A 15,607-nucleotide genomic window follows, 5' to 3' on the forward strand; every position below is an offset into this window, starting at 1 on the left:
GTGGTTATCCCATTCTTTCCCACATATTAGGTTTCTTCCCCCCTCTCATTTTAATTTAATGTGATAATTGATACAGTTAGAGTCTTTCATCTACTCTTTATCTTCTGCTTATCCCCTTTCTCTTTTTCTGCCTTTGTTTGGATTAATCAAGTATTTTTTTGTGATTTTATAGTCTCTTTTTTTTGGCTTATTACCATTTTTTGTTTTATCTTAGTAGTTGCTTTAATGTTTATAGTACCTATACATATGTATCTCTAACATATCAAAGTCTACCTTCAATTGTGGTTACACTACTTCTCACATAGTATAAGAATATTATAATGGTGTACTTTTACTTCTCCCCCTTCTGACCTATATGCTTTTGTTTTCATGCATTTTACTTTTATTGGGTTGGCCAAAATGTTCAAAACCTGAACAAACTTTTCGGCCAGCCCAGTACATATGGGTATATGTACTGCACCACCAGGGAAGTCCCGCCTTTTTGTTTGTTTGTTTTTTTTAACTTCTTATTTTTTACAATAAACTGCATATATTTAGAGTGTACAGTTTGGTATCCCAGTCTCCCAATTCGTTCCCCCCCCAACCCTCCCCACCCTCCCCACCCAGCATCCTCATGCCTGCCCTCTACATCTGTGTCTCCATTTCTGCCTTGCAAACTGGTTGATTTGTACCATTTTTCTATAGTCCACATATATGTGTTAATATACAATATTTGTTTTTCTCTTTCTGACTCACTTCACTCTGTATGACAGTCTCTAGGTCCATCCATGTCTCTAAAAATGTCCCAGTTTCATTGCTTTTTACAGCTGAGTAATATTCCATTGTATGTATATACCACATCTTTATCCATTCATCTGTTGATGGACATTTAGGTTGCTTCCATGTCCTGGCTATTGTAAATAGTGCTGCAATGAACATTGGAGTGCTTGTGTCTTTTTGAATTATGGTGTTCTCTGGGTATATGCCCAGTAGTGGGATTGCTGGGTCATATGGTAGTCACCTTTGTTTTTTAAAAGACTTTTTTTTTTTACTGGATATAGACTTCCAGCTTGCCAGTTTTTTTCTTTCAGTGCTTTAAAAATATTTTTGCACAGTTTTCTTACTGGCATTGCTTCTGATGAAAATTTCGATGTCGTCTTTATCTTTGAAAAGTTTTGTCCATTATTTCTCCAGATATTTTTCTGCCCCTCCTCATTGGGCGTTTTAATTATTCTTGTGTTAGGCCACTTGAAATTTTATCACAGTTCACTTCTGTACTTTTCAATTTTTTGGATTATTTTTTCCCTGTATTTTTCTTTTGGATAGTTTCTGTTGCTATACCTTCAAGTTCATTTTCTGCACCATTATTCTGCTGTTAATTTCACCTTATACATTGTAGTTTTTATCAATACATAGAAGTTCGATTTAAAATTTTTTTTTTTTTAAATATCTTCCATCTTCAACTTTTTGGACATATGGAATATGATTAGAATGACTATTTTCATGCTTTTTTCTGCTTGTTCTAACATCAGTGTTAAAAATCTAGTTTAAGGACTTCCTGGGTGGTGTGGTGGTTAAGAATCTGCCTGCCAATGCAGGGGACATGGGTTCGAGCCCTGCTTTGGGAAGATCCTACATACCATGGAGCAACTAAGCCCGTGTGCCACAACTATTGAGCATGTGCTCTAGAGCCCGTGAGCCACAACTGTTGAGCCCATGTGCCGCAACTCTTGAAGCCCGTGCGCCTAGAGCCTGTGCTCCGCAACAAGAGAAGCCACTACAATGAGGAGCCTGCACACCACAATGAAGAGGAGCCCCCACTCACATCAACTAGAGAAAGCTCGTGTGCAGCAATGAAGACCCAACGCAGCCAATAGAATAAATAAATAAATAAATATATATATATATATATATATATAAAAAATCTAGTTTAAATCTGGTTTGATGATTATTCTCTTCATTATGAATGCCTGGTAATCTTCAATTATATACCAGACATGATGAATTTTATTTAGTCCTGGATATTTTGTATACCTATAAAACTGAGATCTGTTCAAGTTATTTACTTGGAAACAGTTTGATCCTTTTACATCTTGCTTTTATGATATGTTAGGTGGCTTTGGAGTGGTGTACCTTCTAGGGCTAATTGCTCCATAAAGTATGAGTCTTCCTAGTCTGGCTTGTGGTAATTAGGTACTCCTTCCTGGCATGTGTGAGTACTTGGGATTGTTACCTCTACTCCTTTCCAGCAGTCTCTTCCTTTTATATGGGGGGTTAGCTTTAGTTATTAATTATTAATTTTATTTTATTTTGGTCAGAGAGCATGGTGTGTGCTAGGTTATTCTTGGTTCTTTTTCTATTTAGTTTGTGTCCTTACTAGTTCAGTTTTTATAAATACCTTACTTTTACTTGAAAAGATTATACACTGTTGAATTTAGAGTTTTATGTAAGTGCTAATTTTGTTGTTCAAATCTTGTGTATACTTACTAGTCTTACCTGTGTTAAATATGAGATAGATGTGTTAAAATCTACCACACTGTAAGTGAGTTTGCTTTTCCTTAGAAATCTGTCGGCTTTTGCTTTTTTACATTTTCTAACTCTTCATACAAAATTGAAATTAAAGCTTTCTGGTAAATAGTCTTTTGTCAAAATATCAATACATTGACCTCTTTAATTGTAGTAATTCTTGCCTTAATGTTTACATTTTGTCTCTTGTTGAGGAATCAGTGTTGGTATTTTTGGTTGGTATTTGGGTTAAAAATACTTTGTAAATACTTTGAAGGCTGACTTTTCTGTGTATTTTTAAATCCAGTATGATTACAGCTCTCTCTTAACTGTGGCATTTAATCCACTAACTTTTTTTCAAAAATATTTATTTGGCTGTGCCTGGTCTTAGTTGCTGCGTGCAGAATCTTTATGCCGGCATGCGGGCTCTTTTAGTTGCGGCATGCGGGCTATAAGTTGTGGCATGCAGGATCTACTTCCCTGACCAGGGGTTCAACCCCGATCCCCTGCATTGGGAGTGCAGAGTCTTAACCGCCAGGGAAGTCCCTAACCCATTAACTTTTTTGTAATTACTTGTATATATTTATTTCTATCACCAGATTCACTTTTTTGGGTGCTTTTCTTTTCTCAGTTCTGTTAGATTGATAAGCTTTTCTATATTCTTTTTCCCTTCTAATGATTAGCAGTGATGCATTTTGTTGTTATTTTCTTACTGGTAACTCAGAAACTTTCAATAACATTACTACTGTTAAAGTCTGGAGTTCATCATTGTTTCTGCTGTCCTCTTAACAAAATAAGATCTTAAAATACTCTCTCCAGCATTTGTTTCATCTTTGACATTACTGTCCATTATTTTACTTCCTTCTTGTTAATAACCTTTGCATTCGTATTTTTGTTAACAGTCAGTGCTCTGAGATGTACCCATATGTTTTCCAGTTTCTTAACTCATCTTTGCTTCTTGCTTTTCACTCTGCCATGTGAGCTTATTTCTGTTCTTTCGGAAATCTATCTTTTGTAGCTCCTTGAGTGAGGGTTTTTGGGTGTTAAACTCAAAGTACGTTAGAAAATGCCTTTTCTTTATTTTTGCGTTCATGTTACTGAACAGTAGTTTAGCTGATTTAGAATTTTAGGATGACTGTTATTTTCCCTTAGTTCTCTCATAATATAAAATTTCATTTTCTTGCCTCTATTGGGCTGATGAGAAAGTCTGTTCTTTTGATATTTCTGTGTGGGTAACTTTTCTTTGTTTTAATATTTCCATTTTGTTTTTGGAATTAGGATATGACCATGTGTGGATTTGTGTTCATTCTGGTTGGAACTCACTGTGCTTTTTCAGTCTGAAGATTTATTTATGTATTTCACCAATTTTAAATAGTACTCAGACCTTATTTCTTTGACTGTTGCTTACATTGTATCTTTGTTTTTGGAACTTCCCAGCAGTCGTTTCCATCTTATTGTTCTTCTGTGTTACATTCTGAGTAATAGCATCCGTCTGTCTTCAAACTTATTATTTCTGTTTCCTCCTTTTTTGTCCTTTCTTCTCTTCCTCCCTTTTCTCGATTTCTTCTCCCTTCTCATATACCCTCCTTTTTTTAGTATTTGATAACATATTACTTATAATTTTCCAGCCTATTTGTGTGGTTTTACACCCCCCCTTCTTCTGTCTTCCACCTTCTCTTTTCTGCTTACATTTCTCTTCTGCTTTCCTGCTCATTTGTGCTTGACTCCATATTGCTTATATTTTAATACTGCATTTTGTGTTTCTTTCCCCTTACCTGTTCTCCCTTCTCCTCATCCTTACTTCCTTCTCATCTCCGTTTCTCCACATTTCCCCTTCAACCCCTCCCTGCCTTTCTCTGTCCCATATTCTCACCATCCTCCTCTCCCTCATGGCCCCTCCTCCTCCATCCCATTTCCTCCTTTCCTACTTACTTTTTCTTCACTTCCAGTCCTTCTCTTTTTTTTTGAGCTTGTATTATTTATTTTTATCCAGCATTTCTGTGTCTCTTCAATTATAGGGCTTTTTTGGTGTTATTCTCCATATTGCTGGATCAGTCCTCATTATTATTGATTATTTTAAGGCAGTAATTTGCATTGTTTGGTACTTTATTATTAGAAGTAGATTACTTGCGGTAAACTTCACAGATGAGTGTATTATAATGCCATCATTTGAGGAACAGTTCTAATTGGTAATTTTTTTTTAATAGGAAGAAGAATGATGGTATTACAAAATTTGTTGAATTTTTGGTTTTCCAGCTTGGGCTGTGTGATAACTTTTATGGGGAAGTATTTAGTGCAGGTATCTGAAATCTAAGGTCAGGAAAACTGGCTTCTGAATTTTGTAATTTTTAATTATAGATTTGTTAGAGAGCTTAAATGTCTTCAAAAGATGTAGTAGGAATTAAATATTATTACAATTAGGTTCTTAAAGCTTATTCACAAAAAAAATCTTAAAGAGACATCTGAAATTTTATTTGTGAGAACTAAATGAAGTCTAGAACTATTTTGCTACCTAAAGTTAGTATTCCCCAAGGTCTTCAAAGCATTCCTAAGCCTAAGTCAGTTTTTTAAAATGTCAGAAACTTCAGTCCTAATTTGTTGTTGAAATGTTTGACTTCTTTAAGGAAATACTAATTCACAAACATTGCAAATCAAACAGAAGTATTTCTAAAAATCAGGGAAATTTTTGAATGCTTAAATTTTTTTTAAGTGCCAAGCATCAGTCTAGCATTATGCAAAGTACTTCCTCAGATTAACATTTTGAAAAAATTTGAAAGATAAAAGAAGCTAAGGCATGCTTTCTTCTCGCCAAGAGCATCAAGTATCTGTAAGAGAATGATACAGTTGGCACTCCATTTTGGAGGGGTGGGCCCGCATCCTCAGATTCAACCTACCTTGGATCAAAAATATTCGGGAAAAAAAATTCCAGAAAGTTCCAGAAAGCAGAACTTGAATTTGCTGCACCCAGACAACTATTTACATAGCACTTATATTGTATCAAGTATTATAAGTAATCTAGAGGTGACATAAAGTGTATGGGAGAATGTGCATAGGTTGTATGCAGATACTGTGTCATTTTATATAAAGGACTTGAACATCCTTGGATTTTGGCATCTGATGGATTCCTTGAACAACCACCTGCTGATACTGAGGGACAATTGTACTAGCTAATGTGATGTAATTAGGAGCCATGTTGACTAAAAGTAATGGAGACATTCACAAAAAGAGAACATAATGGGTTATGGGATATTTGGGGGGGAAAGGTATTGGGTAGAAGTTTTCCCATAATCTCTTTCTTTCTGGATCTCCTTCCTTTTATATTTTCTTTTCTTCTGTGTTATTATTTTATAGAGAGAGTTATTTTTAAATAAGTGAAACCTTCTTATTCTCTTATGTCCACCTTTTTTGTGTTTCTTTCCTTATTTTCCCCCACGATGTAAATTTTGTGAATTGGTAAACAAAAATATTTTATAAGAGAGTTTTTATTTGCTAGGTAGTTCATTACAGGTAGGTACAGAGTAGAAAACAGATTCACCTAGTTTTTACCTGGTATTTTTCATTAGCAAGCATGTAGTTTCCAGGCTTTGTTTAACATGCTGTATGGGAAGGAAATTGAGAGACTGTCTTGGCTCCTAAATTATGTTGCAGAATCTTGAGTTGATTCATGTTTGCTTTTGTTTTGTTTTGATTTTTTTGTTTTGCTTTGTTATTCTCATTTTCTTCTTTCCCCTGGGACATTAGTTTTGTTTGAAACATTACTTTCAGGAAATTTAGTGGCAATTATAGCAGTCTGTTTCATTCTAATTTCATAGTTCTTTGTATTTTAAACTACTCTGTGGGGAAAATAGAATACTTTTTCTGTTTATCTCAGTGTGTTTTATTTTGGTAGTCTCTAAAGTATGTTTAACCAGTGACTATTATTCTTACCTTCTTATGGGCAGATAACAGATAAACTAGTAGTGTTATTTTCTTTGTTTTCTTATAGATGTATTACACTGGAGGCTGAATAACATAAAGGTTGAGAGCATGGGCACTAAATCCAGGCTGTGTGGAGTTTAAATCCATCACTGTTTCTTAGGAACTGAATTACTTAAACTCTCTATACCTGTTTCCTCATCTTCAGAGTAGGGATAATAATAGTACTTATTTCATAGTGTTGTTCTGAGGACTATAGGAATTAATTTCTATAAAGGACTTAGAAGAGTGCCTGGCATATAGGAAACATTGTTTGTGTTAGCTGTTGTTATTATTTTTTTCCTAGTTCTGTGAAAAGTCACACAGATAATGTTACAGGTAGTAATGGAATCTGGGTGTTCTAATTACAGACAAGATGAAGCAATGCTATTTTGCCGGTCAGTAGGTTATGCAGTCTTTTCCAAGATAAAAATTTCCAAGCTACAAAATACAGTAAAATTAAAATAATTTATGTTATTAATAATAAAACACATTTGAGTACATATATGTTCAGCACTGTGCTTATGTGGAAATACTAAGGTAGACACTCTTTCTATCCTAAAGAAGCCATAGACCAGTCCTGGAAAAAAGACAAAGAAACATTTGAGACATAATTACTTCCATGAGAGAGAAATGTAGAGAACACAAGGGAATTAGAGAGGAGAGGGCATCCATTCCTTCCTTAGGAAGGGCAAAACAAAAGGGAAACAGCCTTGGAAAATTCTGTAGATGAGATGTCATTAAAGAGCTATTAAGAATATTCATAGGATAAGATAATACACCAAAGAGAGTTTAAAGTGCTATCTATATGTTGTTACTATGCTAACTTTATGCTAAAATCTTCCATTTAGCTTTAGAGCCTTCCAAGAAATTGATGTTTACCTTTAACTTGAGTTTACCGGTAGTGAGTAGTTTATTCTTCATTTTACTCTCAGGTTTTAAAAAAAAGGTTTAATTTTTTTTCCAGTTGCCTTTTTCAGATTTGTTTATTATAAAATAAATGTGCTTTTTGTAAATAAATTTGAATAGTAGGAAGTATGTAAAGTAAAAGTTCTTAATTCCTTCTCTTTTCCCCAACTTTCTTACTCCCCTCAAAAATAAACCAAACAATAAAATACATACATTATATATATGCCTACATAGATATCTTACTTTAAATAAATCCATTTCCTTAGTTTGCACTTATAACATTTTTTGACATATCAAGGCTACTTTTTCGATTTTATTTTTATCAAAATGCTCAAAGCTAGCCAAAATGAATTATTTTTCTGCATCCTATCCTGCTTTCCTCACTTCATGTCTTTGTTTATTTTCAGAATGTCTTTCTCACTCAAACCCACCACTCCATGTCCAAAGTCCTTCCTGCCCGTAAAGGTCTTTTCAGATGATACGTTCTTTGTCAGGCTTTTCTTCTTTCCCCAACTTCACCCCTCTGAGTTTTTAAAGTAATTTTGTGTTGGTTCCCAACCCTTTCTGCTGTGCATACAGTTAAATGTTTAGTTTCTTTGCCTTGGACTGTATTGACAGTTCTTGTAGAGCAGCATTATCTGAGTTTTGTAATACTTAAGTGCCTATTTGCAAAGCCTATTGTTAGATATTTAAAGTAAATGTATTTAAGACATGTATTATTACTCTTAGATATACTGATTTTTAACTGTCTTGGGGAGAAGTTAGGAGAGGCATAGCTGTGAATTCAAAATAGAACTTGACTTCTTTTTTTGGTTTGGTTAATGATTTTGGATAAATCTTTCTGAGACATTGTTTTGGTAAAGAAAGATGATGATAACCTGATTTGACGGTTTTTTTTAACCATTTTTTTTAGCTCTTTATTGGAGTATAATTGCTTTACACTGTTGTGCCAGTTTCTGCTGTACAACAAAGTGAATCAGTTACATCCATACATATATCCCCGTATCCCCTCCCTCCCATGACTCCGTCCCGCCCTCTCTATCCCAACCCTCTAAGTCATCACCAGTCATTGCGTTGATCTCCCTATGTTATGCAGCAGCCTCCCACTAGCTATCTATTTTGATTTGACCAGTTTTTAAAATTAAAACTAAAATCTTTAAAAACTAAAGTTGTGAGAACAGGATCTAGATGTATAAATATCTCTCAAATATTTTAATGGGATTTTAAGAGCAGTTCTTTGACATTTTTGAAGGAAACATGCCACATAAATATTTGCTGAACGTGATATAAATAGTAAGCACTAAAAACTGTTTTCATTTATTTTTCAGAGAATGCAGAGTCCATTGATCTTAAACAGTTTTTTGACCAACATTTTTCACATATATATTATGTGTTTTTTGAGAATTTTGTTACTATTGAAGCTAGTCTTAAACAGAAAGGTAAGATGTTAAAATCAGTCCTGGCTTATGTTTATTTATGTATTTTATTTTTTGACTGCGTTGGGTCTTCATTGCTGCCCATGGGCTTTCTCTAGTTGTGGTGGGCAGGGGCTACTCTTTGTTGTGGTGGGTGGGCTTCTCATTGTGGTGGCTTCTTTTGTTACTGAGCATGGGCTCTAGGCGCACGCCCACTTCAGTAGTCACAGCATGCAAGCTCAGTAGTTGTAGCTTGTGGGCTCTAGAGCACAGGCTCAGTAGTTGTAGCCCACCGGCTTAGCTGCTCTGCGGCATGTGGGATCTTCCCAGCCCAGGGATAGAACCCATGTCCCCTGCATTGGCAGGCAGATTCTTAGCCACTGTGCCATCAGGGAAGCCCGCTCCTGGCTTATGTTGATGTTTCAAATAATTGTCATAAACATTCACTTAGAAATAGACTCTTGGGCATTGGAATTTTAGTATTATTTCACTTCTTTTTGTAGACACCCTTCTCACACTATGGGTTAGTAGTAATATCATTATATGGAGAAGGTTTAGATTTGCCTTTTCTCTGGTCAGGTTTACCTGTTTTCTTGCCTTTGCCTCTGCCCTAGGGGCATATGTCATGTTTGAGCAGTCATTTTTCATAATTTCATTTTTAGAGTTCCTTTAGAGTGCTCCACAATATATTATGATTTGTTTTTAGACATAAATATCTAGAATCTAAATTTAATTGTCTAAAAAGAGTAGAGAGAGATGCTATGATATTGTCTACACGTTGAACAGAATACACTTTAAACATTTTATTAAAGGATCACTGAGAAAAAACTTCAGTGCTTGAAATATTTTAAGCTTTTTAAGTGATTGTTAACATTGAGGACAAAATGATAATTAAAATATTTTTCTCTAAAAATGTTTTAGGTCACAAGTCTCAAAGGGAGGAATTGGATGCTATACTTTTTATTTTTGAGGTAAGTATCTGCCACTGTAACTTTTTTTCCAAAATTGATTTTTGGAACATACAAAGGAATATATTGAATATTAACAAACACTGTGACTTCACCATACTTTTCAAAAACTGAATTGTGTTTTTTAACCTAAAAATATACCTGCCTTCATTCTTACCTATTTTCTGAAGTACACGTATTATTTTTAGGCACAGATAGAATTATGTTTTTATGCATTTGATACCACAATTGGTACAGTATTCACTGTGTTTGCAAACAGTGCAAATTTAATTTGTGAGAGGTTTACAAAAATGGAGAATTAAAAAAAAGTCCAGAACATTCTTACTTGACAGGGTAAATACCTAAGGAGTTTATAGTTTCTGTGTTAACTGTTTTTCATTGAAGACTTGTATAAAATGGTTTAAAATATTTTATAAATTGTTGTTCTACTACATTACTTTGGATTGGGGTGGAACAAGTTATTTTGTTTTGTTTTGCTTTTTTTAATATTTATTTATTTATTTGGCTGCACTGGGTCTTAGTTGAGGCATGCAGAATCTAGTTCCCTGACCAGGGATTGGGAGCATGGAGTCTTAACCACTGGATAACCAGGGAAGAGGGTGGGACAAGTTTTTATTGTGAAATAAACAGAAGGGAATAGTACTCTGCTAAAATTTCAGTTTTATTTTTGGCACAGTGATAAAAATGAAGGACATATGCTTTTCAGATAACCCCATGCTCTTCATTCTGTCTTTCAAGTCAAGTAGTGATAGGAGTATTCTGATCTTTATTGAGAATTTTAGAGGTCTGGAGAAAGCCAGGATTAGCCCTTGTATCTTGAAAGGCATATTAAAGAATTTAGAAATCAGTTTCTAAAGATTGAACTATTCTGTTTACTGCTAATTACAGATAATTCACTATGTTGACTGTTCTCATATGGTTTAGAAGAATTGAAGAATTTGATCTCTGTCTTAGTTGCTGAGTTAGTCACAGCTAAAAAAAGAAAGTTTTTTTTATTTTTTATTTTTTATTTTTTAAGAGTTCCAGACAGAAGTAACTGGTGTTGGTACCTGTTCTGCAGTTAATTTTCATTATTCATTAACCATGAGGAATTTGCTTATATTTACCTCCCCAAGTGTTTGCATGAACCATTTACAAGGTGAATATTAAAACACGGATATTTTGACAAAGAATAAAAGTATGTACAGAGAAAGCAAGATAATAATGCCTGGAAAGTGTTCCTTCAGACATTCATGTTTGCCCTATATTCAGGAAACTAAGATGATTGACTAATTAATAGAAGCTCTTTAGGGTATTTCTTCCATTAAAAAAAATAATACTTATTTTTCTTTATGTAATATATACTGATCATTTGTTAGTCTTTGAATAGAAATGTTTGTCTGTAATTAATCACTAAATTTCATTAGGAAAAGAGATGTTAGATACAGGGTTTTTATCTCTTGAAGAAAATATTTAACCTGTGTGCTGATGTTTTTCTTCTTATAATGGGGACAGTGATACCTGACTTCCACCTTTAGAGACTAATGGTGATTTTAAAAAAACCCAATAAATTATGAATAAAATGATTTCCTTTTTCTGGAATGAAAAGCATCATTATGTAATGTTAGTATGACATAGGATTTATATTGTTTTCTTCTGTGTAGTTAAGAGTATACATGATTTCTTTCATCTTCACATTACTGAATAAAAAAGATGAAGATACTTAAATTTACATTTTATAAGAGGTCAAATCTAAAGTATAATTAATAGTGATAATTTTTTTAGGAGTTCTTTTGAATAGTTCACAAACTTGTCTTTTTAATTTTCTGTAATTTTATCTCTTTCCACACCACAATAAACATAATTATACAATTGTTGGCTAAGTATGGGAGAAATAGGAGGGCAAAGGTGAAGCAGTTTATATGTCTCATGTGAGAATAGCATCTGTCTGTGAAAAAATTTATAATCTCTTCATCATCCTCTTATATAAGATGAACTAAAGAAGATTATATCAAAAGGAAGATAGTGTTCTTTGAACAGACTAGTATAAAAGCAGAAGTTTTGGAAATAGGCACATGGAAGTTGGAATCTCTGTTTTTCCTCTTTCTAACCTAAGCAGGTTACTTAACCCATTTCCTTTTTTGTCAAATGAGATCAATAAACACTCCTTTTAGGATGGTTGTGAGGATTAATGAGATACCATTACATAAAGTATCTAGTGTTTGGCCCTTATGAATATTCAATTAACAGTGATTCTAAATAATAATAATAATAGAGCAGCAATAACAAATGCACACAAATATTATTCAGCAAGCAAATGAGTATTGAGAACGTAGTTCAGCAGCATAATAAGGCAGCTGTTGAACTAGAATAATCCACACAGGTGCAATATGTAAAAGAAAATAAAGACAAGATTTTGAAAATGTTATATGTAAAAGGTGTTTATTCCCACTTGTAGAAGTCTGTATATGTGCACTTAACTGTAGGGCTCCTGAATTTTAAAATTTTGTTCTCATACCCCTAGCCATCATAACATATAAGTATCTTTAGGTTCATGTGAATTAATTTAGTAGACATGTTTGATAGGATTTTTGTGGGAGCAAAATATTTTCCCTTTTATGTTTATTAAAATAGGAGAAAGAACTATTTGGAGAGATGTCACAAATATTAATATCTATAAGAATTTAAAACAGTAGTATCCACAGTGCAGAAATTCTAAGAATAGTAAGTGAGCATTTAAAAATATATTAAAGATGTAGCAAGCTTATAAAGTACTATTTTCTAAAAGAAATAGGAGGCATTTATTATTGTACTTTGAGTTATGCAAACACTTTGATGATATAAACGTTTATGTCCCCCCAAAATCTGGTCAGAAATCACTTTTCATTTTGTTGATTAATTTAAACCATCTGTAGCAGGATAGCCTACTGGGTACAAGTGGTCCAAAGTTAGATAAAAGGCTACGATAAAAATGCTAGATCTTAAAAAAGAAACTGGTTAATGCCCTAAACGTTTTGTGCCTTGGTCTAATATTAACATGATGTCTGTGTAAAATGACAAAAAGAACCAGTGTTGAATCACATTATATTTCCTGTCATTCTGCATTATCCCAGATTGCTAAATGTGTTCTTTCCAAGAAGTTTGATTGAATTACTGTATACGTTTACTGTCCTATGTGACAGTTTTGTCATTGTTAGAGATTTCAGTAATTAAAATGGAAAACAGAAGCTTAAGTTATTTTCCTTATCAAAACTATGTTCCTTGGAGCCACATTATTATGATGGTTTTCATGCTCTTATACATTGAATGTCTTAAGCTGAGTGCAGTTTAGGGCATCCTTTCTAATTACAGGCAGGTACTTCTTCAACACTGTGATCTGACCTGTGACGAATCTGTACTATACACTATGTAACTGGCTAACAGGTCAGTTGCAAACCAACTGAATGTACAAATCTTAGCGCTGGTGCTGAAATCTCTTCACAGTAGTCATGATCTCAAAGTTTGTTTCAGAATTTGCAAGCATCAAGCGTCAATCAAATCTGAAGATGAAACACTAATGAGTGTTGAATTCTCATGCTTTATGTGTACTTCCTTTTTAGATTTTTTTGGTTCTCTGCTATTTTTACAGTACTGTTTCATTTAAATTTCTCCTACATGCTAACTTTGTGCAATTGAAATAAAATTGCATTATATTAAAAAAAAAACCCATAAAAATATATTAGAGTTAATATTTATTCACTAAAGAGAAATATACTTGCTTTTCACATCACTGTAAAAGATGAATGTCATTAATTTCCTGTTCCAAGTCTTTGTTAGTATAGCATGTTATTTTCTGGAGTTTTCAAATACTGATCAGTATGCCAGTGCTGAAGTAGTGTCAGTACCATCAGATTAGCTCAAAAGACTATTTTGTATTTGTAATACTGTCTTTTACGTAAGAAACTCTTAAAAGGCTTTGTGTAAGCTCTTTAATTTTTCACATTACTCAAGATGTGGACTTGTTACTTGCTTTTCATACTTTTCTTTGTTTTATTCATATTGATTTTTAGAAAATTTTACAACTTCTTCCAGAAAGAATTCATCAGCGATGGCAGTTTCATAGTATTGGTAAGTAATTTAAATATGTATTTCATATTTGAAATTATTGATAATATATGAAAATACTCTTTAATGGGTTGGTCATTACTTGAAATGAGTTCATAGTTTGCTTTAGTAAAAACAAAATAAAGAATACAGAACTAGACTTACTGGGAATATAAGTTAAAAACCTACATGAAGGATTTCCAATCAGAGAGGCATATTAAATTTCTTTGATCCACCTGTTCATTTACTCTAAATATGTTAGGAATGATGATAAAACTATAAAGCCAAAAAATAAAAGCAAACTCAGCATCAAAATAAACATTCTGTAATCAAAAATGGAAGAGAAAATACAAAGTGCCAAGTAAAGCGAAAGCCATGGGTTCCAGGTTTAAAAGCAAGCTATATAGGCCTACAGTTTGCGCCATTAAAAAAAAGGAGAGAACTGGAGTTAAGCTTACTGCTTGAAGAGCAAAGTAGACCTTCCCAGATCATGAAATGAAGCTGGACAGAAAAAAAAAAAAGCAACCCTGCTGTGGATTACTGTGAAAGACAAGGTAGGCAAGAAGTCACAGACTTTCTCTTACCAGGAGCTAAGCCAACATGCTTGCTGGCTTGGCATCTGGTTCTGTAACATTCATAGCGTCACCACAGGACTCTCGAGCTCTTATTATAAGATATTTTTCCCCCTCGGATGAAAAAGGAATCTGCAGGTAGGCCACCTCTGGCTTTGGTTCAGTGTCTTAATGATGACAGGGCTGATGGCTAGTGATTCTCATGACCCTTGTCTTGTGGTGAATATACAGATGGCCACCGTATCTATATTGTTGAAGTATAATGTCATAGCCTTATGTTCATTTGTAAAAACTGTATTTTTTCTCTTAAAGAAGAGTCATAGATTTATTGAGGCCCTATAATTCTTAATCAGTTATAGCAAATGAAATCTGTGAGGCTTTGAAACCGTTAAGTCATCCCAGTTAGCAGTTCTGGAAACCAAAGGAACTCTAGACATATAGGATGGATATTGATACAGGAGCTAAAAAAGACAAATTTCTGAATAATAAAGGCTTTTAGAATAAACTTCTTAGATAAAGCTCAAGACTAAAAATGATGTACCCTTATATAAAGAACTCTGGCAACTCAATAATAAGACAAGTCAGTTTTTTAAATAGGCAAAATATTTGCATAGATATGGCACCAAAGAAGATATATGAATTGCTAATAATCACATGGTAAAGTGCTCAGTAGAATAGTGAAATCCTATTTTTTATTTCATAGTCATAAAAATGTCTTTGAAGGTTATCTATGAAGAAACTTTCTTTTTTTGCGACATCTGACCTTCTAAAGTTTATTGTATCTCCTGAGAAATGTAGTATTCAATTTCTAAATGACCTTTGGGCTGTCTGGTTGTTGTGATTAATAATATTCCAGTAAATGTCCAACTTGAGAAGATACATAAATGGTCATTTTTCTTTGTCACCCAGAAGAATCCTAAAATTCTGTTTCCTTTCTGTCTTATGTATTTACATAAGTAAATAAATGACTAGTTGATTTTTTAAAAGTAGCTTTTTGGGGGTATAATTTACTTAGATAAAAATCACTGATTTAAATAAATAATTCAGTAATTTTTAGTAAATATTTAGAGTCATTACAGTCTAGTTTTAGAATGTTTCCATTACCCTAAAATAGTCCTTTGAACCCATTTACAGTCAGTTGCCTTTGCCACCACCAATCTGCTTTCTCTCTTCAATAAATTTGTCTTTTTTGGACATTTCATGTGAATGAAATCATACAATTTGTAGTAGTTTACATCTGGCC

At 33.5% G+C, this 15,607-nt stretch overlaps 1 protein-coding gene across 6 annotated transcripts in view; it reads left to right on the plus strand.

Moving 5' to 3' along the window:
• RALGAPA1 (Ral GTPase activating protein catalytic subunit alpha 1) overlaps positions 1-15,607 on the plus strand; it is a 219,804-nt gene that overhangs the window by 38,669 nt on the left and 165,528 nt on the right. For all 6 annotated transcript variants that reach the window (XR_009051229.1, XM_057720816.1, XM_057720818.1 and 3 more), the window contains exons 2-4: positions 8,676-8,786; positions 9,684-9,733; positions 13,759-13,816. Coding sequence is in view for 5 of the 6 variants with exons in the window: in XM_057720816.1 (XP_057576799.1) it covers positions 8,676-8,786; positions 9,684-9,733; positions 13,759-13,816 (219 nt within the window). In the remaining variant the exon portion in view is untranslated. The remainder of the gene's footprint in view (positions 1-8,675; positions 8,787-9,683; positions 9,734-13,758; positions 13,817-15,607) is intronic.

Source organism: Hippopotamus amphibius, chromosome 2 (genome assembly GCF_030028045.1).
Source record: "Hippopotamus amphibius kiboko isolate mHipAmp2 chromosome 2, mHipAmp2.hap2, whole genome shotgun sequence".
Classification (NCBI taxonomy): domain Eukaryota; kingdom Metazoa; phylum Chordata; class Mammalia; order Artiodactyla; family Hippopotamidae; genus Hippopotamus; species Hippopotamus amphibius.